We start from the raw sequence: 27,017 nt of genomic DNA, 5'->3' as shown, positions 1-27,017 counted from the left end.
TATCTGTACATATGCTTTTCAAAAATAAAAAATATTTTAATTTTTTTTAAATTTTTAAAAAAAAAAGACATTTGGACAGGTACATGGATAGGAAAGGTTGGACGGGCTTGTACCAAAAGCGGGCAGGGAGGACTAGCATAGATGGGGCATCTTTTTTGGCATTGGCAAGTTGAGCCGAAGGGCCTGTTTCCGTACTGTAACGGCTCTATGAATCTAAACGCCAGGAAAAGGTAACTGCCTTTAAGTAGCAACATGGAGTTCTTTTGGAGGGCAGAAGTTCCATCTGAATGTGGGTACGTCTGGGATCTGACATTGCCTGATGTCCGCACCAGACTGTCAGCCTGGATTACATGTGTGGGAAGGAACTGCAGATGGCTGGTTTAAACCGAAGGTAGACACAAAGAAACGGAGTAACTCAGCGGGACAGGCAGCATCTCTGGAGAGAAGGAATGGGTGACGTTGCGGGTCGAGACCCCTCTTGAGATCTTTGGGACTCGACCCGAAAAGTCACCCATTCCTTCTCTCCAGAGATGCTGCCTGTCCTGCTGAGTTACTCCAGCGTTTTGTGTCTAAACTGGATTACATGCTGTGTGCGGTGGCGACCCACGGCCTTGTGACTCCAAGGCAGGGTTACCAGCAGTGAACCAGAGACACCTTGTCTTGTTGAAGCTCCCAAGAACACAGGTCCAGTTCGTGAACCCTCTCGAAATGAAATGTTTCTACTTAAAATGTTCATTTCCATTCGTTCAATTCTCAGTGCACCATTGTTTGAATTTTAAAAGCCTTAATTCGTAGCGGTAGAGTTGCTGCCTCACAGCGCCAGAGACCCGGGTTCGATCCTGACTACGGGTGCTGTCTGTATGGAGTTTGTACGTTCTTCCCTTGACCTGCGTGGGTTTTCTCCGGGTGCTCCGGTTTCCCCCCACATCTCCCACTAGTCTAAACATCCTCTCCACATTTGCTCCATCCCACTGGCCTTTCATTATACGTTTCACTATTGTTGCACCTGACTTTTTAATTTTACGCCGTTTAATTAATTACATTAAAATTCCCCAGATCTAAAATCACGTCTCCAGCTCATTAGCCGGGATCTTAGGATTACAAATCCAATTATTTAGCCAACATGTTCGTACTTCTAATTCAGTACAGTACGGCCTACGTGGTACAGTGATTAGGTTAATGGACTAGCAGGCCGAGACATGACTTCAATTTCCACTGTGAAACATGTAGGTCTTAAATTCAAATCATTAAATAAATGTAGATGTTGTAATGTAAAATATGGTATTAGAGTCGGTGACAATGCAAATGCTGGATTGTCATGAAAACCCGTCTGCATCGTTGCTATCCCTTTGAGGAAGGGACTCCACTACCTAGGCCGGCACGATGGCCTGGCGGTAGAGTTGCTGCCTCGCGGCGCCAGAGACCCGGGTTCCATCCTGACCACAGGTGCTGTCTGTGTGCGATATTTTGTACATTCTCCCCGTGACCGCGTGGGTTTTCTCCTGGTGCTCTGGTTTGCTTTAGTTCACTGTCACGTGTACCGAGGTACAGTGAAAAGCTTTTGTTGCGTGCTAACCAGTCAGTGGAAAGACAATAAGTGATTACAATCGAGCCTTTCACGGTGTACAGATACGTGATAAAGGGTTTCCTCCCACACTCCAAAGCGGTGGGGGTTTGTAGGTTAATCGGCCTCGGTAAATTGGCCCCCCCAGTGTGCAGGACGCCAAAGTGGGATTACACAGATCTAGTGTGCAGGAAGGAACTGCAGATGCTGGTTTAAACTGAAGATAGACTCACAAATAGCTGGAGTAGCTCAGCGGGACAGGCAGCAACTCTGGAGAGAAGGAATGGGTGACATTTTGGGTCAAGACCCTTCGTCAGTCTGAAGAAGAGTTTCGACCCGAAGATCAGACTGAAGAAGGGTCTCGACCCGAAACGTCACCCATTCCTTCTCTCCAGAGATGCTCCCTGCCCCACTGAGTTACTCCAGCATTTTGTGTCAATCTTCGATTTAAACCAGCATCTGCAGTTCCCTCTTACGCCATACCTAAGCGCGTAGATACATCTTAGATAAGCGTCTCAGATACAGTGCAAGTGTACAGCAGCAGCACACTGAGACAGTGCCCAGAGTGGCCAGTTTGCCGCCATTTTCGAGTCCCAGTTGTTGTAAGTGCAAGGATGTTGACCTGACCATGACTGTCTGGTGTCCTGGCTGTGTTACAGGGTCGGCCTGGCCCAGCTTAGCCGCGGTGTCCTAGCTAATCTCTTCTTCACGTCACATTCTAAGGAGTACATTTGAAGATAAACTGTGAACTTCAGCATCTTGTTAGAACATCTGGCACAGTGCCAGGGAACTATTAATACCCCCAACTTTAAATAAGTAGCTTGTTGTTTTCGGTTTTGCTGATCACAGCGATCTCTCTTCTTCACATCTTTTCTTTCTGCATTTTTGCACCCAACTCCTACCTTCCATTTGTGCAGGAAGGAACTGCAGATGCTGGTTTACACCAAAGACAAGCACAAAATGCTGGAGTAACTCAGCGGGACAGGCAGCATCTCTGGAGAAAAGGAATAGGCGATGTTTGTTTTAAATTTGGTGCCGGCTTTGATTTCTTCTGTACCTTTTCGTACTTCTAATTTCCCTCTCCCCTGACTCTGTCGGAAGAACGGTCCTGACCTGCAACGTCACCTATTCCAATCCTCCAGAGATGGGTGCCTGAGAAGGATGAGAGGGGATCTCATTGAAACGTATAAGATTATTAAGGGATTGGACACGCTAGAGGCAGGAAACATGTTCCCGATGTTGGGGGAGTCCAGAACCAGGGGCCACAGTTTAAGAATAAGGGGTAGGCCATTTACAATGGAGATGAGGAAAAACTTTTTCACTCAAGCTGTGGAATTCTCTGCCTCAGAAGGCAGTGGAGGCCAATTCTCTGGATGCTTTCGTGAGAGAGCTAGATAGAGCTCTTAATGATAGCGGAGTCAGGGGGTATGGGGAGAAGGCAGGAACGGGGTACTGATTGTGAATGATCAGCCACGATCACATTGAATGGCGGTGCTGGCTCGAAGGGCCGAATGGCCTACTCCTGCACCTATTGTCTATTGTCTGACCCGCTGAGTTGCTCCAGCATTTTGTGTCTATCTTCCTGCCGTTGATGGTCGATTGTATTCTTGACCCACAGGGTGAGCTGTTGACCTCTTCACTGGGGTCACTAGTGTGGTAGCAGAAGTTCGTTCCTTCTATAGTAATGACTCCACCCCGTATGTATCATTGTTCTTCCCCCTTAACCCAGTATCATGAAAGCAGAGCATTCCTGCTCTTCCCAACGGCAAACGCTACTCCCTCCAAGTGCACCCACCACCAACAACCACAAACAACTGGACACAACATGCCGGAGTAACTCAGCGGGACAGGCAGCATCTCCGGAGAGAAGGAGTGGGTGACGTTTCGGGTCGAGACCCTTCTTCGGACTGGTGACTGGATGGCACGCAACAAAAGCTTTTCACTGCACATGACAATAATAAACTAGACTCCACACTCCAAAGACGTGCAGGTATGTAGGTTAATTGACTGGGTAAATGTAAACATTGTCCCTAGTGTGTGTAGGATAGTGTTAATGTGCGGGGATCGCTGGGCGGCGCGGACTCGGTGGGCCGAAGGGCCTGTTTCCGCGCTGAGTCTCTAAATCTAAATCTAAAACAAACTCAAACGAAAGGAGAGAGGAGCGAGAGTTAGAGATGGTACTCGGTGGCTTGAGGCCAGCAAGGTTGGAACTCTGTGTGTGTGTGTGTATCCAGGAAGTGGTGGCAAGGGGCTATCTCAGCCCCCCCCCCCCGTGCAAAAAGGGAAACATTAATGCCAAAAAAAGTAAAATGAAAATCCAATTAATTGCAATCTGTGCAGCAATCCACCAGGGACTTTGCCCGTTGTACTGTCAGTAGCAGCTCTGATCACAACAGCTGGTTGGACAATTCAGTGTCACTTTGTGGATTGAGTTTTGGGAATCTGCTTTTTTTTTTTAAATCAAAAAGAAAAATTCACAGTGGATTCACATTCCAATCAGAGAGAGGTCTTTTGTTCAGTGTGGGAAGGAACTGCAGGTGCTGGTTTTAAACCGAAGACAGACATTAACTGCTGGAGTAACTCGGCGGGACGGGCAGCATCTCTGGAGAGAAGGAATGGGTGACCTTTTCGGGTCGAGGCCCTTCTTCAGGCTGAGAGTCGGGGGAGAGGGAAACGAGAGATACAGACAGTGGTGTTGGGTCTTACAGAACAAATGAATGAAAGATAGGCGAGAAAAGTGACGATGATAAAGGAAACGGGCCATTGTTAGCTGTTTGCTGGGTGAGAACGAGAAGCTGGTGCGACTTGGGTGGGGGAGGGATGGAGAGAGAGGGAATGCAGGGGTTACTTGAAGTTAGAGAAATTAGTCAGAGGGTGGTGAATCTGTGGAATTCTTTGCCACAGAAGGCTGTGGAGGCCAAGTCAGTGGATATTTCTAACGCAGAGATGGATAGATTCTTGATTAGTACGGGTGTCAGAGGTTGTGGGGAGAAGGCAGGAGAGTGAGGTTAGGAGGGAGAGATAGAGCAGCCACGATTGAATGGCGGAGTAGACTTGATGTGCCGAATGGCCTAATTCTACTCCTATCACTTATGACCTTATGAAATCAATATTCATACCACTGATTCAGGATAGGTTTGTTAACCCCTTGCTTAAAACTCTGTTCCTGAATCACCCTTTGTGTCCCCCCCCCCCCCCCCCCCTCACGCTCACCCTCACTCTTCCCTCGCCCTCCACTCCCACTCACCCTCCTCACTCGCTTCACCTTGCACTAAACGTTATTCACATTATTCCCTTTATCCGTGTACCTGTACACTGTGGATGGCTCGATTGTAACTGTGCATTGTCTTTCCGCTGGCTGGTTAGCGCGCAACAAAAGCTTTTCACTGTACCTCGGCACACGTGACAATAAACTAAACTCGTCTCCCTGCCTCGCCCTCATCATGAGCCTGGGCCTTAAAATCGCTCTTGCCAACCGTCTCTGGTACAACCGTACAAGTGGCCTGGAGACTGATTTGAAGAATGCAGGACAGATAGCGCGGCACGGTGGCGCAGCGGTAGAGTTGTTGCTTTATTCGACGCTGACTCGATCCTGACTACGGGAGCTTGTCTGTACAGAGTTTGTACGTTCTCCCCGTGACCTGCGTGGGTTTCCCCCGGGTGTTCCAGTTTCCTCCCACACTCCAAAGACGTGCAGGTTTGTAGGTAAATTGGCCTGGTGTCATTATAAATTGTACTGGCGTGTGTAGGATGGTGTGAGTGTGCATGGATCGCCGAAGGGCCCGTTTCCACGCTGTATCTCTAAAGTCTAAAGTCTAAAAGTAAAGTAAAGATTGTTGCACCCACTGAGGTATTGCTAAGGAGTTCTGCCATTGAATGACCCCAAACAAAATCCTGCACAGCTTTGGCTGGCATTGCAGCACACCACGAAGTGACTTGAAATCCTGGAACATTGTTCTTGATTCTTGATTAGACAATAGACAATAGACAATAGGTGCAGGAGTAGGCCATTCGGCCCTTCGAGCCAGCACCACCATTCAATGTGATCATGGCTGATCATTCTCAATCAGTACCCCGTTCCTGCCTTCTCCCCATACCCCCTGACTCCGCTATCCTTAAGAGCTCTATCCAGCTCTCTCTTGAATGCATTCAGAGAATTGGCCTCCACTGCCTTCTGAGGCAGAGAATTCCACAGATTCACAACTCTCTGACTGAAAAAGATTTTCCTCGTCTCCGTTCTAAATGGTCTACCCCTTATTCTTAAACTGTGGCCCCTTGTTCTGGACTCCCCCAACATTGGGAACATGTTTCCTGCCTCTCACGTGTCCAACCCCTTAATAATCTTATATGTTTCAATAAGATCCCCTCTCATCCTTCTAAAGTCCAGTGTATACAAACCTAGTCGCTCGGGTGTCAGGGGTTATGGGGAGAAGGCAGGAGAATGGGGTTAGGAGGGAGAGATAGATCAGCCACGATAGAATGGTGGAGTAGACTTGATTTTGCCGAATGGCCTAATTCCTCTCCTATCACTTATGAACATGACCGTTGTGATCATTGAATGAGTTGCATGACTAATTTGCCAATGGTCCTGGACCTTACAAATCTCTCTTGCAAACTGTCTCTGGTACAAAAGCACAAATGGCCTACACACTGATCTGAGGAATGCAGAACAGACAACACCTGCCTTTCGCTGTTTGTTTTTCACCTTGAAAACCGGGGCGTTTCAATCAATATTGCCATTTCTTTCAACGGAAACCTGGAGCTTTAAACAAAAAAGAGTGCAGTGCAATAGTATCAAAAGTCAGTCGAGAAGCTATCAACGTCTGCTCGGAGCTGTGGCGATATGATTTTGCCAGCTCGTTGACCTAAAACAAGTTTGAAAGTGGTTTATTTCCCAATTGGCTGAATAATGTCACAGCCTGTAATTACTTCACAAGCTGGTGACATCAGGAAGCCACTCACTGCGAGTGAACTGGAAGAAACAATTGGGAAAGAATCAATCTGAAGGGTTGACAATTTCCAGCCATAAATTAACAGAAGGTTCTACGTTTCAATAGACAATAGACAATAGGTGCAGGAGGAGGCCATTCGGCCCTTCAAGCCAGCACCGCCATTCAATGTGATCATGGCTGATCATTCTCAATCAGCACCCCGTTCCTGCCTTCTCCCCATACCCCCTGACTCCACTATCCTTAAGAGCTCTATCCAGCTCTCTCTTGAATGCATTCAGAGAATTGGCCTCCACTGCCTTCTGAGGCAGAGAATTCCACAGATTCACAACTCTCTGACTGAAAAAGTTTTTCCTCATCTCAGTTCTAAATGGCCTACCCCTTATTCTTAAACTGTGGCCCCTTGTTCTGGACTCCCCCAACATTGGGAACATGTTTCCTGCCTCTAACGCGTCCAACCCCTTAATAATCTTCAGTGCAAGAAACATTGGCGATATTGCGGCTGCAAATGTACAATGGATGTAAGTGTGCCTCCGTCACTGGGCCTGTCGGGCACTGCACATCAGAAGGTGAGGGCATCCTTGATCACTTTATTCTACGGGGCAGAGCATTCTCAATCCAATGATCTCTGGGGCTACTCAGTGGCGCAGCGGTAGAGTTGCTGTCTTACAGCGCCAGGGACCCGGGTTCGATCCTGACTACGGGTGCTGCCTGTACGGAGTTTGTACGTTCTCCCCGTGACCGTGTGAGTTTCCTCCAGGCGCTCGGGTTTCATATCATATCATCATATATATACAGCCGGAAACAGGCCTTTTCGGCCCACCAAGTCCGTGCCGCCCAGCGATCCCCGTACATTAACACTATCCTACACCCACTAGGGACAATTTTTACATTTACCCAGCCAATTAACCTACATACCTGTACGTCTTTGGAGTGTGGGAGGAAACCGAAGATCTCGGAGAAAATCCACGCAGGTCAAGGGGAGAACGTACAAACTCCTTACAGTGCAGCACCCGTAGTCAGGATCGAACCTGAGTCTCCGGCGCTGCATTCGCTGTAAAGCAGCAACTCTACCGCTGCGCTAAATTCCTCCCCGCACTCCAAAGACCGCCATGTTTGCAGATTAATAGGCTTTGGTAAAGTTGTGATTTTTTCCCGTAGTGTGTGTCGGATAGTTGTTAGTGTGCGTGGTGGTCACTAGTTTGCGCGGACTCGACGGGCCAGTTTCCACGCTTTAAAGTATCTTTAAAGTAAATTCCAAAGACTCTGCATATAGATCTCAATTATTTCTTAAACCCCAGGTTAGTGCTTATTCCCAGCAACTATCAGGCTTCTGAACACTGCACAATGCTGGAGTCACCTCAGCAACTACGATTCTCAATGGACTATGACTTTGGTTTTGCACTATTATAGTTACCTATTATTACGGTTATTAATTCACTGTATTATCGATTATTATATATTAATCTGTGCGTTGTTGCGTTAATAGGCCTGTTGAACTACAGCAAATGATAATGTTATTGTTCCATTGCTGGTACATGTGACAACTAAACACTGGAGATAGACACAAAGTGCTGGAGGTCAAGCCCAATGGGTCAGGCAGCACCTCTGGAGAGAGGCAACAGGTGACATTTCGGGTCGATACCCTTCAGACTGAGAGTCAGGGGAGAGGGAAACTGCAGGTATGAATAGGTTCAGAACAAGTCAGAGCCGGCTCCGATGACCAAGGAAAGGTGGAGCCCACAATGGTCCATTGTTCGCTGCGGGAGACTTGCAACTAAACACTTCCGGCCCTCTTTTCAATAGACAAGAGGCGCAGGAGGAGGCCATTTGGCCCTTCGAGCCAGCACCGCCATTCACTGTGATCATGGCTGATCTTTCTCAATCAGTACCCCGTTCCTGCCTTCAGGATTCAGGATATCTTTATTTGTCATCCAAAAAACAAGTTTTTTGGACGAAATTTCGTCACCCACAGTCCAACAATAAGAGCAATAAAATAAGCAAATTACACAACCCCAACCAACACAAAACACAAAAAAAAGAAACATCCATCACAGTGAGTCTCCTCCAGTCCCCTCCTCACTGTGATGGAAGGCCAGAATTTCTTTTCTCTTCCCCGCCGTCTTCTCCCGCGGTCAGGCTGTTGAAGTTGCCACGTTCCAGGCCGCGCCGGACGATCAAAGGTCCGCAGCGGGCCGACCTAAGCCCCGCGATCCGGGGCGGGCGAAGACGCTGCTGCTGCACGTCGGGGCGGTCGTGGCTCCCGACATTGAAGCCCCCGCCGAGCAGAGAAAAATCCCGCGGCCTATTTTAGGCCGCGCCGGACGGTGAAATGTCCGCGGTGGGCTGACCCAAGCCCCGCGATCCGGGGCGGGCAAACACGCTGTCGCTGCCGGAGCTCCCGTTGTCGGCATCCAAGCGGCCCGAGCCAAAGACTCCCCACACCCCCTGACTCTGCTATCTTTAGGAGCTCTATCAAACTCTCTCTTGAAAGCATCCAGAGAATCGGCCTGCACTGACTTCTGTGGCAGAGAATTCCACAGATTCACAACTATCTGCGTGAATTTTTTTTTCCTCATCTCCGTTCTAAATGGCCTACCCCTTATTCTTAAACTGTGGCCCCTGGTTCTGGACTCCCCCAACATCGGGAACGTTTCCTGCCTCTAGCGTGTCCAATCCCTTAATAATCTTATATGTTTCAATGATATCCTGTTATCCTAAATTCCAGTGTATACAAGCCCAGTCGCTCCATTCTTTCAACATACGATAGTCCCGCCATCCCAGGAATTAACTTCGTGAACCTACGCTGCACTCCCTCAATATCAAGAATGTCCTTCATCAAATTTGGAGACCAAAACTGCACACAGTACTCCATGTGCGGTCTCACCAGGGCCCTGTACAACTGCAGAAGGACCTCTTTGCTCCTATACTCAACTCCTCTTGTTATGAAGGCCAACATGCCATTAGCTTTCTTCACTGCCTGCTGTACCTGCATGCTTCCTTTCAGTGACTTTTCAGCCAGAGAGTTGTGAATCTGTGGAATTCTCTGCCACAGAAGACTGGATAATTCATTGGATGTTTTCAAAAGAGTGTTAGAGTAGCTCTTAGGGCTAACGGAATCGAGGGATATGGGGAGAAAGCAGGAACGGGGTACTGATTTAGGATGATCGGCCATGATCATATTGAATGGTGGTGCTGGCAGGATAAAGTGTCTATCATTTAGTGCAAGATAAAATCCAATACCGTCTGATTAAAGAGAGTTCGAAGGTCTCCAATGAGGTCATTGGGAGGTCAGCACTGCCCTCTAGGATGGTTTGCCTGATAACCGCAGGGATGATCGACTCAAAATGCTGGAGTAACTCAGCGGGACAGGCAGCATCTCTGGAGAGAGGGAATGGGTGACGTTTTGGGTCAAGACCCTTCTTCAGACCTTTTGGGTCGTCACCCATTCCCTCTCTCCAGAGATGCTGCCTGTCCCCGCTGAGTTATTCCAGCATTTTGTGTCTACCTTTGGTTTAAACCAGCACCTGCAGTTCCTTCCTGCACAACAGCAGGGAAGAAACTGTCCTTGAATCTGTAGAAGGTTTTTATTCACAAAATGCTGGAGTAACTCAGCAGGTCAGGCAGCATCTCGGGAGAGAAGGAATGGGTGACGTTTCGGGTCAAGACCCTTCTTCAGACTGATGTCAGGGGGGCGGGACAAAGGAAGGATATAGGTGGAGACAGGAAGATAGAGGGAGATCTGGGAAGGAGGAGGGGAAGAGAGGGACAGAGGAACTATCTAAAGTTGGAGAAGTCGATGTTCATACCACCGGTCTGCAAACTGCCCAGGCGAAATATGAGGTGCTGTTCCTCCAATTTCCGGTGGGCCTCACTATGGCACTGGAGGAGGCCCATGACAGAAAGGTCAGACTGGGAATGGGAGGGGGAGTTGAAGTGCTCGGCCACCGGGAGATCAGTTTGGTTAATGCGGACCGAGCGCAGGTGTTGAGCGAAGCGATCGCCGAGCCTGCGTTACTACTTGAATCTGTGGAGATATGCATGTTCAAACTTCTGTACCACGGAGTATTAAAGAAGCTCTTTTTTTACCATGTTGAATATATGTTTGTAGCTAGAATTCTCAAAATTCTACCGAGGCATCAGTTGTTGGTAAATTGAGTTCTAATGAAAGTGCAACTTTTAGATTTTTAGATTTAGATTTAGAGATACAGTGCGGAAACAGGCCCTTCGGCCCACCGAGTCCGCGCCGCCCAGCGATCCCCGCACTTTAACACTATCCTACACCCACTAGGGACAATTTTTTTTACATTTACCCAGTCAATTAACCTACATACCTGTACGTCTTTGGAGTGTGGGAGGAAACCGAAGATCTCGGAGAAAACCCACGCAGGTCACGGGGAGAACGCACAAAGTCCGTACAGACAGCGCCCGTAGTCAGGATCGAACCCGAGTCTCTGGCGCTGCATTCGCTGTAAGGCAGCAACTCTACCGCTGCGCCACCGTGCCGCCCTTTTGCGATAACTTTGCTTGCGAGCAAAGCACCAAGGCAAATTCCTTGTGTGTATCCGTACTAGGCTACTAAAATTTAATCAATTCAATTCAATTCAATTCAATAACTTTATTGCAGTCAGCTGCTAAAATTAGTTTTTGCTGTATTGCACACTGGAATCGTCTCTTCAAGATTTCATTAGCATGGCTTCTGAAGTAGGTTTGTGCAAATACTTGTTTCATTACATATCTGTGGCCTTTGCTGCACTCTATTGATCCCCTCAGCTGTCGGTCTGTATATTAGTCTTACTTTTTGAGTCTTGTAGCTGGCGCTCGGTGTTTGTTGCCTCAGCAAATTCCAGAGGCGCTGTTCATTGTGAAACATTCCAGTCGCCGGAAAAATTCCCTTCGTCCTGTCTGTGCTGCAGCCTGTTCTGTACTGAAGCCCCCCCACCCCAGGCCTGCTCTCCGACGCATGATTCTACACGTCCTCTGAAGGTCTGACGGATTGAAGACAGTTGCCCCCTGTTTCAAATGAACCCAGCGACTGAGGGGTTAGAGAGCGCTTTATTACCACAAGTCCCAGATGGAACAATGAAAAATTCTTTCTTGCAGCCCCGATAAATGATGAGTGTTGTGAGGTGATGGATGTAGACTTTAGACTTAGGTACAGCGTGGAAACAGGCCCTTCGGTCCACGCCGACCAGCGATCACCCATACGCCAGTTCTATCCTGCACACGAGGGACAATTTACAGAAGCCAATTAACCTACAAACCTTGGAGGGTGAGACCGGTGCACCTGGAGAAAACCCACGTGGTCACATAGAAACATAAAAAATAGGTGCAGGAGTAGGCCATTCGGCCCTTCGAACCTGCACTGCCATTCAATATGATCATGGCTGATCATCCAACTCAGTATCCTGTACCTGCCTTCTCTCCATATCCCCTGATCCCTTTAGCCACAAGGGTCACATCTAACTCCCTCTTAAATATAGCCAATGAACTGGCCTCAACTACCTTCTGTGGCAGAGAATTCCACAGATTCACCACTCTCTGTGTGAAAAAAAACTTTCTCATCTCGGTCCTAAAAGACTTCTCCCTTATCCTTAAACTGTGACCCCTTGTTCTGGACTTCCCCAACATCGGGAACAATCTTCCTGCATCTAGCCTGTCCAACCCCTTAAGAATTTTGTAAGTTTCTATAAGATCCCCCCTCAATCTTCTAAATTCCAGCGAGTACAGAAGATTGAGGGAGGATTAAGAGTCACGGAGGAGAAAGTACAAACTCCATGCTGACAGCAGCCGTAGTCAGGATTAAACCTGGGTCTCAATGATTCAGTTCAATGATGTTTTATTGTCTCATCTGCTTAGGTACCGTGAAGTTCTTGTTTTTCTGCATACTATATGCAAAATGCACAAGAGTCACCGCGTTTCTGTTGCTGACAAAGATCCCAAAGTACTCGTTAGAGTCATGTCGGGAAATAACTGCAGACGCTGGTACAAATCGAAGGTATCACAAAATGCTGGAGTAACTCAGCGGGACAGGCAGCATCTCAGGAGAGAAGGAATGGGTGACGTTTCGGGTCGAGACCCTTCTTCAGTCTGAGATGCTGCCTGACCCGCTGAGTTACTCCAGCATTTTGTGATACCTCATTAGAGTTGTGTTGGCCCCACTTGCTTTCCCGGTGGCTCAGGGTGGTGAATCTGTGGAATTCAATGCAACAGGAGGCTGTGGAGGTCGTCATGGGATATTTTTTTAAAGCAGAGATAGATAGATTATTGATTAGTGCGGGTGTCGGGCTATGGGGAGAAGCCGGGAGAATGGGGTTATAGGAGGGAGAGATAGATCAGCCATGATTGAATGGCGTAGTGGACTGGATGGGCCGAATGGCCTAATTCTGCTCCTATAACCTGTGATGCATGCTCCTGCATCCCTGGGGCAACAAGGAAACCGTTACGTACTCAGCCATTCTCATCCCTAGGCCCTGCCCGTTTCTCTATCTGTGACAGCAGATAGTTCTCCCATCAAAACTAATTTGGCTGTTGGTGAATTTGGTCTTTTTCTGTGCAGGATTCTGGCTCAATCATTGCACGTGAAACCTTCTCACACAGACAGCCTCGCGACCTTCGATCAGATCGTTTGATTAATGGGTACACAGTATCGGGTGCTTTTTACCAGTAATGTGTGCGTGGCCCTTCCCACCAGGATATTCCACAGTGCTGGCGATGGATGTAAGGTGATACCTGGGCTCAAGGCCTTACAGCCACTCAGTGACATAAAACGTAGACAGCTTTAAAACTCCGCTGTTGCTCGATTTCTTTTCAAAGCATTTTCTCTTTCTCTAAATAAATACCGCCCCCAGTTCGCTCTCTCTCTCTCTCTCTCTCTCTCTCTCTCTCTCTCTCTCTCTCTCTCTCTCTCTCTCTCTCTCTCTCTCTCTCTCTCTCTCTCTCTCTCTCTCTCTCTTTTTTAAAATACTTTATTGGCATGATAAGACACATCATTATATTTCCAAAGTACAGAACATGACATACATATTTGAAATGCATGAATATAAACACAAGTATAAACACAAGTATACAATGCATGGGTCGATATGCCCCTGTACACACATATATATATATATATATATATATATTCACACAATACATTTATAGCCTTTTATTGATTGCTACTCGTTCTTGCAGTTGGAAACAGTACAACAAGATAGCACGTTTAGCAGGTCGATATTAATTTCCTTAGTCAAAATTTATGTATGAGTGTATGTGTACATGTTGGTCATTCACTGTCTCTCAGGTTGGGGCATGCTGGTACGTATTGTGCACCAAGATGTGCCCTATTTCCTTCGCCAAGGATTATTCTTAGTTTTGATATATCTGTCTCTCTCTGTTTCTGACTCTCTCTCTCTGTCTCTGTGTGTGTCTCTCTGTCTCTGTCTCTGTGTCTCTCTCTCTCTGTCTCTCTGTCTCTCTGTCTCTGTCTCTGTCTCTCTCTGTCTGTGTGTCTCTCTCTCTCTCTCTCTCTCTCTGTGCTTTTAATTTGAGAATCGTCGTTTGTTCAGAGTTTCAATTCAGAATAGTTTGACGGCGGGAAGATCTGTGGCTGAATTATCTCAAGCTAATGGCCTTGTTTTCAATCTCTCTCCTCCAGGTGCAAGTTCTTCAGCTTGACGGAGACTCCTGAAGACTACACTATCATCGTTGACGAGGAGGGTTTTAAGGGTGAGCACCACCTTTGCTGCCGCTTCGGCCGTGTCCACGTATACGGGAGATGCTTTGAGCTATTCACTGCCATATTTGGAGAAGGCAGGAACGGGGTACTGATTGAGAATGATCAGCCATGATCCCATTGAATGGTGGTGCTGGCTCGAAGGGCCGAATGGCCTACTCCTGCACCTATTGTCTATGTGAATCTTTTAAAATGTTGATGCCTGCCAAAGCCATCTTGTTGAGTCCCATTGTCTGTAACTCGTCTTCTCCTAGGCCACAGCTATCAATGGCCTGTTCCCTTTATCACCGTTACTTTCCTGCACATTTTTCATTCACTTATTCTGTATCTCTCCATAATCACTGTCTATGGGCGGCACTGAGGTGCAACGATAGAGTTGCTGCTTTACAGCGCTTACAGCGCCAGAGACCCGGGTTCGATCCCGACTACGGGCGCCGTCTGTACGGAGTTTGTACGTTTCTCCCCGTGACCCGCGTGGGTTTTCTCCGAGATCTTCGGTTTCCTCCCACACTCCAGAGACGTACAGGTCTGTAGGTTAATTGGCTTGGTATATGTGCAAATTGTTCCCCAGTGTGTGTTGGATAGCAATAATGTGCGGGGATCGCTGGTCGGTGCGGACTCGGTGGGTCGAAGGGCCTGTTTCCACGCTGTGTCTGTAAAAAAAAAAGAAATATATCTCGTTTTCCTTTCCCTTGATTCTCAGTCTGAAGGAGCCACCTATTCCTTCTCTCCAGTGATGCTGCCTGACCCGCTGAGTTACTCCAGCACTTTGTGCCTCTCTTCTGTGTAAGCCAGCATCTGCAGTTCCTTCCTGCACGCATCGGGCCTTGCGACTGAATTAACAGACCTCAAACACATTTCCTTGATTATCGTTGCTGTTTGCATATCTTCCATTCATTTCTCCTAAGTACCGTCAATATCTCTCGTTCCCCTCTCCCCTGATTCTGTCTGAAGGAGGGTCTCGACCCGAAACGTCACCCATTCCTTCTCTCCAGAGGTGCTGCCTGACCCGCTGAGTTACTCCAGCTTTTTGTGTCCATCTTTGGTTTAAACCAGCGTTAGCAGTCCCTCCCCACTCAAACGAATCACAATGGGAGGTTCTTAAATTACTGCCTCCACAAGGGTGCTTTAATGAATCACGGTGGCATCTCTCTGAAGATGCTGTCAGTGCCCATGGGAGTTAGTAGGTGCAAATTAAGAGCTTGTAATCTGCTTGCAAACTTGATATTTTCAATGGATTTCAAATGCTCTGTCATTGCTGCTGGTCGCCAGTTGTGTTCATTATATAATTGACTTACCCCAGCTAATTGCATCTTTTCACCAAATGCTGGAGTTTTGGGTCGAGATCTCGAAACGTCACCCATTCCTCCTCTCCAGAGATGCTGCCTGTCGCCGCTGAGTTACTCCAGCATTTTGTGTCTTTAATTGAGTAAGACACTGAGTCTCCACGCTCCAAGACTCTATGACATAATCCTCATCCTCCTTGCCCAACGCCCCACCCTCCCCAAATCTCCACCTTGGAGAATAAGGGGTTAGGCCATTGAGGACTGAGATGAGGAAAAACTTTTTCACTCGGAGAGTTGTGAATCTGTGGAATTCTCTGCCACAGAAGGCAGTGGAGGCCAATTCGCTGGATGTATTCAAGAGAGAGTTAGATTGAGGGCCAACGGAATCAAGGGATATGGAGAGAAAGCAGGAACGGGGTACCAATTGTGGATGATCAGCCATGATCACATAGAATGGTGGTGCTGGCTCGAAGGGCCGAATGGCCTACTCCTGCACCTGTTTTCTACGAGTCTACCTGTGTCTGAACTACACTTTCAGCCATTCCATCTTCAATGGCCACTTCAACACATTGAATCGCAGATGACAGCAGGCTTTAACTACTTGCTGGCCTCTCCACGATCTTGTGTAACCTCACTGACTCCCTCGTATCTGTCCATTCTCTGATGTGGTTTATATTCCCTCCGTCCATTTGCGTGCGTGTGTGCGCGCGGGGCAACGAGCTGCTGGAACACTGTGTAACCACTCACGGGGACAAGGCCAGGTCACGGTGTCTCCCAGGAACGAGTCTCAGAGATGATTCACCATGGCGGGTTAGTAACATAGTTGGTGTTGGTAAGATGCAAGTAAGTGCAGTGAAAGGGCCCTGACCTCTTGCAATCAGGCATCGATGTTTAGTGTAGAGATACAGCGCGGAAACAGGCCAACCGAGTCCGCGCCGACCAGCGATCCCCGCATAGGGCGGCACGGTAGCGCAGCGGTAGAGTCGCTGCTTTACAGCGAATGCAGCGCCGGAGACTCAGGTTCGATCCTGACTACGGGTGCTGCACTGTAAGGAGTTTGTACGTTCTCCCCGTGACCTGCGTGGGTTTTCTCCGAGATCTTCGGTTTCCTCCCACACTCCAAAGATGTACAGGTATGTAGGTTAATTGGCTGGGTAAATGTTTTTTAAAAAATTGTCCCTAGTGGGTGTAGGATAGTGTTAGTGTGCGGGGATCGCTGGGCGGCACGGACTTGGTGGGCCGAAAAGGCCTGTTTCCGGCTGTATATATATGATATGATATGATATGATATTAACGCTATCCTGCACACACTGGGGACAATTTACACTTACACCAAGCCAATTAACCTACCAACCTATGCTGGCTTACACAGAAGATAGGCACAAAGTGCTGGAGTAACTCAGCAGGTCAGGCAGCATCACTGGAGAGAAGGAATGGGTGACTCCTTCAGACTGAGAATCAGGGAAAAGGAAAACGAGAGATATTTCTTTTTTTTTAGAGGTACAGCGCGGAAACAGGCCCTTCGGCCCACCGAGTCCGCGCCGACCAGCGATCCCCGCACATTAACGCTATCCTGCACACACTAGGGACAATTTACACTTGCACCAAGCCAATTAACCTACCAACCTGTACGTCTTTGGAGTGTGGGAAGGAAACAGAAGATCTCGGAGAAAACCCACGCTGGTCACGGGGAGACTACAGACTTCCTTTTCTCCGCGCGATCTCCGCTTTCCTCCCACACTCCAAAGACGTACAGGTTTGGAGGTTAATTGGCTTGGTGCACGTGTAAATTGTCCCCGGTGCGTGTAGGGTAGGGTAGCGTTAATGTGCGGGGATCGCTGGTGAGCGCCGGTCCCGGTGGGCCTGCTTCCGCGCTGTATCTCTAAACTAAGCTAAAAGTGACAGAGAGAGAGAGAGAGAGAGAGAGAGAGAGAGAGAGAGAGAGAGAGAGAGAGAGAGAGAGAGAGAGAGAGAGAGAGGCAGAGAGAGAGAGAGAGAGAGAGAGAGAGAGGCAGAGGGAGAGAGAGAGAGAGAGAGAGAGAGAGAGAGAGAGAGAGAGAGAGAGAGAGAGAGGCACAGAGGCACAGAGAGGCAGGAGCGGAGAGTTGAGACGGTGGGGGTCCTGATGTGATGTTCCAGCTGCACAAGGAGGAGTTAATCTTATTTTAAAGTGCAATTGCACAAGTTGGACAAGGAGAGAGTTGTTTATTTCAAAGCCGCTCCTCGTTGCCCCGTGTTGCCAGGAGAAGCGCAGGAGAATTAGCGAAGTGGAATTGCTCCACTGAAGCCAAGTACAAAAATACATTCAACAAAAATAATGCGGCTTCCTCTTAAAGGGGGGAGAAAAAAAAGAAGGAACTTGTGGTTTTCGCAGCGACCTGCAGGCGCCGAAGAAATGCATTGAACGTGCAGTCTTGCATGTAATGGGATTTGTTTCTGGTCCTGTGAGCTTTGCTCCTAATGCGAGCAGCTATTAATCGGAGCACTGACATGGCTGGTGGGGGAAGGAACTGCAGACGCTGGTTTAAACCGAAGATCGACACAAAAAAAGCTGGAGTAACTCAGCGGGACAGGCAGCATCTCAGGAGAGAAGGAATGGGTGGCGTTTCGGGTCGAGACCCTTCTTCAGACTTTCTTCTAAAAATGGTATCTGTCCATTCTCTGATACAAATCGAAGGTATTTATTTCACAAAAAGCTGGAGTAACTCAGCGGGTCAGGCAGCATCTCAGGAGAGAAGGAATGGGTGGCGTTTCGGGTCGAGACCCTTCTTCAGACCGAGACCCTTCTTCAGTCTGAAGAAGGGTCTCGACCCGAAACGTCGCCCATTCCTTCTCTCCTGAGATGCTGCCTGACCTGCTGAGTTACTCCAGCATTTTGTGAATAAATACCTTCGATTTGTACCAGCATCTGCAGTTATTTTCTTACATTCTCTGATACAGATCTCTAAAAAAGATTAGTATATTCTGAATTGCTGTGTAACTTTACAATCACTCACAATAACCACAGGATTTCTAAGTAGAAACAAGGAACTGAGGATGCTGGTTAATTCACAAAAGGACACAGAGTGCTGGAGTAACTCAGCAGGTCAGGCAGCATCTCTGGAGAACACGGATAAGTCACGTATCGGGCCGAGACCATCCTTCACACCAAGAAAACCAAGAAAAACTGGTATTTTAAGACAGAGGTTCACCTGCACCTCTTCCAACCTCATCTATTGTATCCGCTGCTCTAGATGTCAACTTCTTTACATCGGCGAAACCAAACGCAGGCTCGGCGATCGTTTCGCTCAACACCTTCGCTCAGTCCGCATTAACCAACCTGATCTCCCGGTGGCCGAGCACTTCAACTCCCCCTCCCTCTCCCAGTCTGACCTTTCTGTCATGGGCCTCCTCCGGTGCCATAGTGAGGCCCACCGGAAATTGGAGGAACAGCACCTCATATTTCGCTTGGGCAGCTTGCAGCCCAGCAGTATGGACATTGACTTCTCCAACTTTAGATAGTTCCTCTGTCCCTCCCTTCCCCTCCTCCTTCCCAGTTCTCCCACTGTCTTCCTGTCTCCACCTATATCCTTCCTTTGTCCCGCCCCCCTGACATCAGTCTGAAGAAGGGCCTCGACCCGAAACGTCACCCATTCCTTCTCTCCTGAGATGCTGCCTGACCCGCTGAGTTACTCCAGCATTTTGTGAAATAATGGTATTTTAGTTCAGTTTAATTTAGAGCTCGAGTGTGGAAACAGGCCCTTCGGCCCACCAAGTCTGTGCCGAGCAGGATCCCCACACACTAGTTCTCAGCTACAGAGTAAGGACAATTAACCAACACACCTGCACGTCTTTGAAATATGGGAGGAAGCCGGAGCACCCGGAAAAAAACCCTCATGGTCACAGGGAGAACGTACAAGCTCCATAAGGCAGCACCCGTGGTCAGGATGGAACCCGGGTCTCTGGCGCTGTAAGGCAGCAACTCTACCGCTGCGCCACCCCTCAGGGGGACTGAACACTACAAAACGTCTCATTTCAAAATGCTGAAATGGCTTTGGCAGTCCTGCCCCAAATCTGGCTGTAACGTCCATCCATCTTGGAAAGTGAGGCTGGATTATTCACCCTGTACCTCCCTTTAGTTTAGTTTACGGGTACGGCGTGGAAACGGGCCCTTTAGCCTGTCCTTGCACTGAAGGTTATTCCCTTTATCATATATCAACGCCACACGCGATTGTAATCGTGCAGTGTCTTTCTGCTGCTGGCTGGATAGTCACAACAAAAAGGCTTTTCGCTGTACCTCAGCACACGGGACAATAAAACAAAACTAAACTCAGCTCAGCAGGTCCACGCCCGCCAAAGATCACCCACACACTCGTTCTGTCCTACACACACACACTGCACCATTTGCAGAAGCCAATTAACCTTTGCAGAAGCCAATTCTTGCTATTGAGGGCGTGCAGCGTAGGTTTACTAGGTTAATTCCCGGAATGGCGGGACTGTCGTATGTTGAAAGACTGGAGCGACTAGGCTTGTATACACTGGAATTTAGAAGGATGAGAGGGGATCTTATCGAAACGTTTAAGATTATTAAGGGGTTGGACACGCTAGAGGCAGGAAACATGTTCCCAGTGTTGGGGGAGTCCAGAACCAGGGGCCACAGTTTAAGAATAAGGGGTAGGCCATTTGGAATGGAGATGAGGAAAAAAAATTCAGTCAGAGAGTTGTGAATCTGTGGAATTCTCTGCCTCAGAAGGCAGTGGAGGCCAATTCTCTGGATGCTTTCAAGAGAGAGCTGGATGGAGCTCTTAAGGATAGCGGAGTCAGGGGGTATGGGGAGAAGGCAGGAACGGGGTACTGATGGAGAATGATCAGCCATGATCACATTGAATGGCGTTGCTGGCTCGAAGGGCCGAATGGCCTCCTCCTGCACCTATTGTCTATTGTCTATAACCTTCAAACCTGCAAACCTGCATGTCTTTGGAATGTGGGGGGGGGGGAAACCGGAATGCCTGGAGAAAACCCTCGCGGTCACGGGGAGAACGTACAAACTCCATACGGGTAGCGGCCGTGGCCGGGATCGAACCAGGGCCTCTGACGATGTCAGGCAGAGACTCTACCGCCGTGCCACCGTGCCGATAAGGCTAATGACTTGAAATGAGGTACTTGAGTACCTGACCCCGGCCAGTGCATTTATGTTGGGCAGCGGTGGGAAAGGGTGCAAGAAACAGCCTCCACTCTCTCAGTCTGAAGAAGGGTCTCGACCCGAAACGTCACCCATCCCTTCTCTCCCGAGATGCTGCCTGACCTGCTGAGTTACTCCAGCATTTTGTGAATAAGCCTCCACTCTCCCTGGCCCTGATGGCCTTTCCTCACATTTTGATGAGCTTGACTTCTCTCCTTGCTGCCTGCCAAAAGTGCTTGTGCGATTACGCTGACTCTGCAGATCTGGCCGAGCCAGAGAAGCAACAAAGCAGCTGAACAAATAGACTATTTCTCCGTCGCTATACTCCCCCAGCTTTTGCCAAACACCTTCAAGCTTGGAGAACTACACGCGTTAGCAGTCACCGTGATGCACCCTTGCAGTCCCCTTCCAGCCCTGTTCCTGCACGGCTTGTGGTCGAACAACATATTAAAACTGGAGTGAGGGCGTGTTAAGGAAAGGAACTGCAGACGCTGGTTTAAATCGCGGATGGGCACAAAATGCTGGAGTAACTCAGCGGGACAGGCAGCGCCTCTGGAGAGAAGGAATGGGGGGCGTTAAGGGTCGAGACCCTACCTCGGACTGATCTGACTGCTTGTTAAACTGTGGGGTCGTTTTTTTTTTATTATAGAGCCAGAGTTTTCCTCATTTTTGGTGGAAAAAGAGATTTACAAAATGTTAGTTAGAGGAGTAGTGGGGCGGCACAGTGGCGCAGCGGTAGAGTTGCTGCCTTACAGCGCCAGAGACCCGGGTTCCATCCTGACTACGGGTGCTGTCAGTACAGAGTTTGTACGTTCTCCCCGTGACCTGCGTGTGTTTTCTCCGGTTGCTCCGGTTTCCTCCCACACTCCAAAGACGTACGGGTTTGTAGGCTAATTGGCTTTGGTAAAAATTGTAAATTGTCCCCAGTGTGCAGTGGTCTGTGTGGACTTGGTGGTCCGAAGGGACTGTTTTCATGCTGTATTGTTAAAGTCTAAAGAAGAGCAAATCTGCTTGCATCATCCAAGAGAGACGCAAAAAGCTGGAGAAACTCAACGGGTCAGGCAGCATCTCCGGAGAAAAGGTATAGGTGACTTTTGGGTCGAGACCCTTCTTCAGACTGATATAGACGGTGATCTAGAGAGATATGCCCCTTCCCACACACATATGCATCATCTAAGGAGGAGGAATATTTTTGTTTTCTCTGAGACCTTCGGTCTACTCCCACACTCCAAAGACGTACAGGTTTGTAGGTTAATTGGCTTGGTATAAACGTACATTGTCCCTCGAGTGTGTGGGCTGGTGTTAATGTGCGGGGATCGCTGTTCGGTGCGGACTCGGTGGGCTGAAGGGCCTGTTTCCGCGCTGTGTTTTTAAAACTAAACTAAACCGGATCAGCTTCTGGCTGTAACGTCGTGGGCAAGGTGGCAGAGTGAACAGACTTACAATTTGGAAAGGGAAATGTCATTTTCCTTTGTAAATCGGCCTTGAGCGTGTCCCAAATATTTGTCCACACCACAGATCCCTCACAATGATGTTGATGGATAGGCCGTGGTTTGAAGGTCTCGGCCTACGGTAGACAAAAACATGCTGTGTTACGCAGCTGAGGCCAATCATCCGACTGCCCTTTTAATTTATCTGCTTACAGCAAGCTACCATTTCTAGATAACACCTGGGGAGATGTGGAACAATTGAAGGTACTCCAGCTTTTTGTGTCTATCTTCGGTGGTGCAGCGGTACAGTTGCTGCCTTACAGAGCCAGAGATCCGGGTTCAATCCCAACTACGGGCACTTGTCTGTACGGAGTTTGTACGCTCTCCCCATGACCTACCTGGGTTTTCTCTGAAATCTTCAGTGTCCTCCCGCTCTCCAAAGATGTACAGGTTTGTAAGTTAACAGGCTTGTTATGTATGAAGAAGGGTCTCGACCCGAAACGTCGCCCATTCCTTCTCTCCCGAGATGCTACCTGACCTGCTGAGTTACTGCAGCATTTTGTGAATAAATACCTTCGATTTGTACCAGCATCTGCAGTTATTTTCTTACACGGCTTGTTATGAATATCAAATTGTCCCCCAGTGTGTGTTGGGTAGTGCTAGAGTGCGGGGATCGCTGGTCGGCGCGGACTCGGTGGGCCGAAGGGCCTGTTTCCGTGCTGTGTCTCCAAACTAAGACTAAACTAAACTAAATATGGAATGACAAAGCAGAAAGACACATCTCTGGAAAACATGGATATGTGACGTATCGGATCGAATACTCGACACGTCAAGCAGCGTCCACGAGGAAAGAAACGGTCAGTCTTGTGGGTCAAGGTCACTTCATGCCTTAAGAGTACCATCAATTCCAGGATCTCTTTATCACGCACCATCTTGACTCCCGTAGCCGGCGACGAGCCTTCCTCGTCGGGGCGATCAAGCTCCTGCATCGGGTTTGGGCGGGGGGGGGGGGGAATCTCAGCTCCCCCTGCGCCAGGCGATCTACCCCGGGTCGGGGCTAGTCGAACCTCGTGCGGCTTTGGAGCTTCCCGACGTCTGTCTCAACCCAAGACTGCGAGCTCCTGGATGTTAAAGTCCACAGACTTGGACGTTAAAGTCCGCAGTTGGAGCGTCGATCCCAGGCAAGGAATCTGGCTCCGATGGTAAGTTGACTAGTGTCAACTGGTCTAAAGTTTAACGTAAAGTCTAAAGGTGATTAGTTCTACTGCTGGAAGGGCACCTTAGCCATTTAGTGCCTATGTTAAAGTGTGATATGCTCATGTAAATAGGTTTTCCTGATAGATGTACATTCGGTTTAGTTTAGTTCAGTTTAGAGGTGCAGCGCGGAAACAGGCCCTTCGGCCAACGATTCCGTGCCGACCAGCGATCCCCTCCCATTAACACTCTCCGACACGCACTAGGGCCAATTTTATATTTATACCAAGCCAATTAACCTACAAACCTGCACGTCTTTGGAGTGTGGGGGGGAAACCGAAGATCTCGGAGAAAACCCACGCGGGTCACGGGGAGAACGTACAAACTCCGTACAGACGGCGCCCGCAGTCGGGATCGAACCCGGGTCACCGGCGCTGAAAGGCAGCAACTCTACCGCTGCACCACCGTGCCGCCCCTGTTATGTGCAGCCAGTCCGAACTGTTTTCCCAACATGGAAATGTCATAGACTGGAAGGCCTAACTTTTAAATTGAGAGGGGCAAAGTTCAAAGGTGATGTGCGGGCCAGGTTTGTCACACTGAGAGGTGGTGGGAATGTTCTGCCAGGTGTGGTGATGGAGAGATAGTGAGGGTCATCTAAGAGGTGTGCTGCCAGGTGTGGTGATGGTAAGTCCACGCCCCGCGATGGGGCTCACAGTCACTCAGGTCCGAGGAAAGAGGCAGGGTAATGCGTTCATCTGCGCCGGGCTTGAAACGCACGGTCCTCCTGATTGAATATCACTGATCGCCCGCCTCGTTGTCACCTTCCCCTCGGCCAACAATGAACCATTCTACATTTTCCTTGATCATCGTCCCCTTTCATTTGTGTTTATCACACCTTACTATTCCATATCTCGATGTCTCCCTCTCCCCTGACTCTCAGCCCGAAGAAGGGTCTCGACCCGAAACGTCACCTATTCCTCCTCCCCAGAGATGCTGCCTGACCCGCTGAGTTACTCCAGCTTTGTGTGTCTACCTTTGGTCCTCAATGTCCATGCCAAACTTGATGCCTGTCCTTCAATTCCATGTCCTTCCATTCCATGCATCTCCGTGTGCCCATCTAAAAACCTCTTGGATGACTCTCACTATCTCTCCATCACCACACCTGGCAGCACATTCCAGGCACCCACCACCTCTCAGTGTGACAAACCTGGCCCACACATCTCCTTTGAACTTTGCCCCTCTCAATTTAAAAGTTAGGCCTTCCAGTCTATGACATTTCCATGCTGGGAAAACAGTTCTGACTAGCTGCACATAACAGGGGCAGCACGGTGGTGCAGCGGTAGAGTTGCTGCCTGACAGCGCCGGTGATCTGGGTTCGATCCCGACTGCGGGCGCCGTCTGTACGGAGTTTGTACGTTCTCCCCGTGACCTGCGTGAACTTTCTCCGAGATCTTCGGCTTCCCCCCACACTCCAAGGACGTACAGGTTTGTAAGTTAAGTGGCTTGGTATAAATATAAAATTGGCCCTAGTGCGTGTAGGAGAGTGTTAATGGGCGGGGATCGCTGGTCGGCGCGGACTCGTTGGCCGAAGGGCCTGTTTCCGCGCTGCACCTCTAAACTGAACTAAACTAAACCGAATGTACATCTATCAGGAAAACCTATTTACATGAGCATATCACACCTTAACATAAGCACTAAATGGCTAAGGTGCCCTTCCAGCAGTAGAACTAATCACCTTTAGACTTTACGTTAAACTTTAGACCAGTTGACACTAGTTTCGCTGTCGTCCTGTTGAGTTTCACTGTCTGTGTAACTCATTGTCACCTTCCCGACAGCCAACAATGGATCATTGTGGGCTCCACCTTCCCTTGATCATCGTTACTTTTTGCACATCTTTCTTTCATTTACCTTCTAGATGTCTCGTTTGTGTTTTCACACCTTGCCCTTCCATACCCCTAGTCTCCCTCTCCCCTGACTCTCAGTCTGAAGGAAGGGTCTCGGCCCATTCCTTCTCTCCAGTGATGCTGCCTGTCCCGCTGAGTTACTCCAGCATTTTGTGAATATTGTCTAGAGGTGTATAGAATCATGAGAGGAATAAATCGGGTAGATGCACAGAATCTCCTGCCCAGAGTAGGTGAATGGAGGACCAGAGGACACAGGTTTAAGGTGAAGGCGAGTAAGTATTGTGTTCAGTTCTGGGCACAGTGTTATGGGAAAGATGTTGTCAAGCTGGAAAGGGTACAGAGAAGATTTACGAGGATGATGCCAGGATTGGAGGGTCTAAGCTACAGGGAAAGGTTCAGCAGGCTGGGACTCTGTTCCTTGGGTCACGATGGTGCATGATGGAGAGGTGAGAAAAAACGTCTTCACCCAGAGAGTTGTGAATCTGTGGAATTCTCTGCCACAGACGGCAGTGGAGGCCAATTCACTGGGTGTTTTCAAGAGAGAGTTAGATTTAGTTCTTCGGGCTTAATGGAATCAAGGGATTTGGGGGAAAAAGCAGGAACGGGGGAGTACTGATTTTGGATGATCAGCCATGATCATCTTGAATGGCGGTGCTGGCTCGAAGGGCCGAATGGCCTACTCCTGCACCTATTTCTAGACCCCCCCCCACCGGACCTCTTCCTACCGGCCCTTTGTCCAGCTTCGACCGACTCTCCCCTCCTCCCAGTTGCCGATCTTTGGGGGTGAACAGGAGACAGGAGCGTGGGCACACTCCGTAGTGGATTCCGCGGCCAGCTGCCCGTCGGCCCCAGTGGCCCTACCTGGAACTTTTTAGACAATAGACAAGAGGACCAGCAAAAACACACCCCATACGAACGAGGATGTTGCCAAGACTCGAGGGCCTGAGCTACAGGGAGGGGCTGAGCAGGCTGGGTCTCTATTCCTTAGAGCACACAGGAGGATGAGGGGTGATCTTATAGAGGCGTACAAAATCACGAGAGGAATAGCTCGGGTAGACGCACAGAGTCCCTTGCCCAGAGTAGGGGAATCAAGGACCAGAGGACATAGATTCAAGGTGAAGGGGAAATAGATTTAATAGGAATCTGAGGGGTAAATTATTCATGCAAAGGGTGGTATGTGTATGGAATGAGCTGGTCAGAGGGTGGTGAATCTATGGAATTCGTTGCCACAGAAGGTTGTGGAGGCCAAGTCAATGCATATTTTTAAGGCAGATTGATAAGATTCTTGATCAGTATGGGTGTCAGCGGTTATGGGGCGAAGGCAGGAGAATGAGGTTAGGAGGGAGAGATAGATCAGCCATGATTGAAGGACAGTGTGGACTTGATGGGCCGAATGGCCTAATTCTGCTCCTATCATTTATGAACTTATGAACTACGTTTGTGCATTCAATATGATCATGGCTGATCATCCAAAATCAGTACTCCCCCGTTCCTGCTTTTTCCCCCAAATCCCTTGATTCCATTAAGCCCGAAGAACTAAATCTAACTCTCTCTTGAAGACATCCAGTGAATTGGCCTCCACTGCCGTCTGTTGATACAAGAGTCTGTAACAGTTAGAATCGTGATCATAAAGCAAACTTTTGTTTTGCAAATTATTGTTGTTCTGTCCAAGTGATTCTCATAGAGCCCTAGGTATCACACAGTCTGAAGAAGGGTCTCGACCCGAAACGTCACCCATTCCTTCTCTCCAGAGATGCTGCGTGACCCAATGGACAATAGGTGCAGGAGTAGGCCATTCGGCCCTTCAAGCCA

At 48.8% G+C, this 27,017-nt stretch overlaps 2 protein-coding genes across 2 annotated transcripts in view; one reads left to right on the top strand and one right to left on the bottom strand.

Moving 5' to 3' along the window:
- Nucleotides 1-27,017, bottom strand: part of LOC144606219 (argininosuccinate lyase-like) — a 368,098-nt gene that overhangs the window by 61,071 nt on the left and 280,010 nt on the right. The gene's annotated exons all lie outside the window — the stretch shown is intronic.
- Nucleotides 1-27,017, top strand: part of LOC144606271 (cytosolic arginine sensor for mTORC1 subunit 2) — a 116,056-nt gene that overhangs the window by 51,313 nt on the left and 37,726 nt on the right. The window contains exon 2 of the mRNA XM_078422202.1: nucleotides 14,153-14,223. Within this exon, the coding sequence (XP_078278328.1) occupies nucleotides 14,153-14,223 (71 nt within the window). The remainder of the gene's footprint in view (nucleotides 1-14,152; nucleotides 14,224-27,017) is intronic.

The sequence above is a fragment of the Rhinoraja longicauda genome, chromosome 26 (assembly GCF_053455715.1).
Source record: "Rhinoraja longicauda isolate Sanriku21f chromosome 26, sRhiLon1.1, whole genome shotgun sequence".
Lineage (NCBI taxonomy): Eukaryota > Metazoa > Chordata > Chondrichthyes > Rajiformes > Arhynchobatidae > Rhinoraja > Rhinoraja longicauda.
This window is presented reverse-complemented; position numbering and strand designations above follow the sequence as displayed.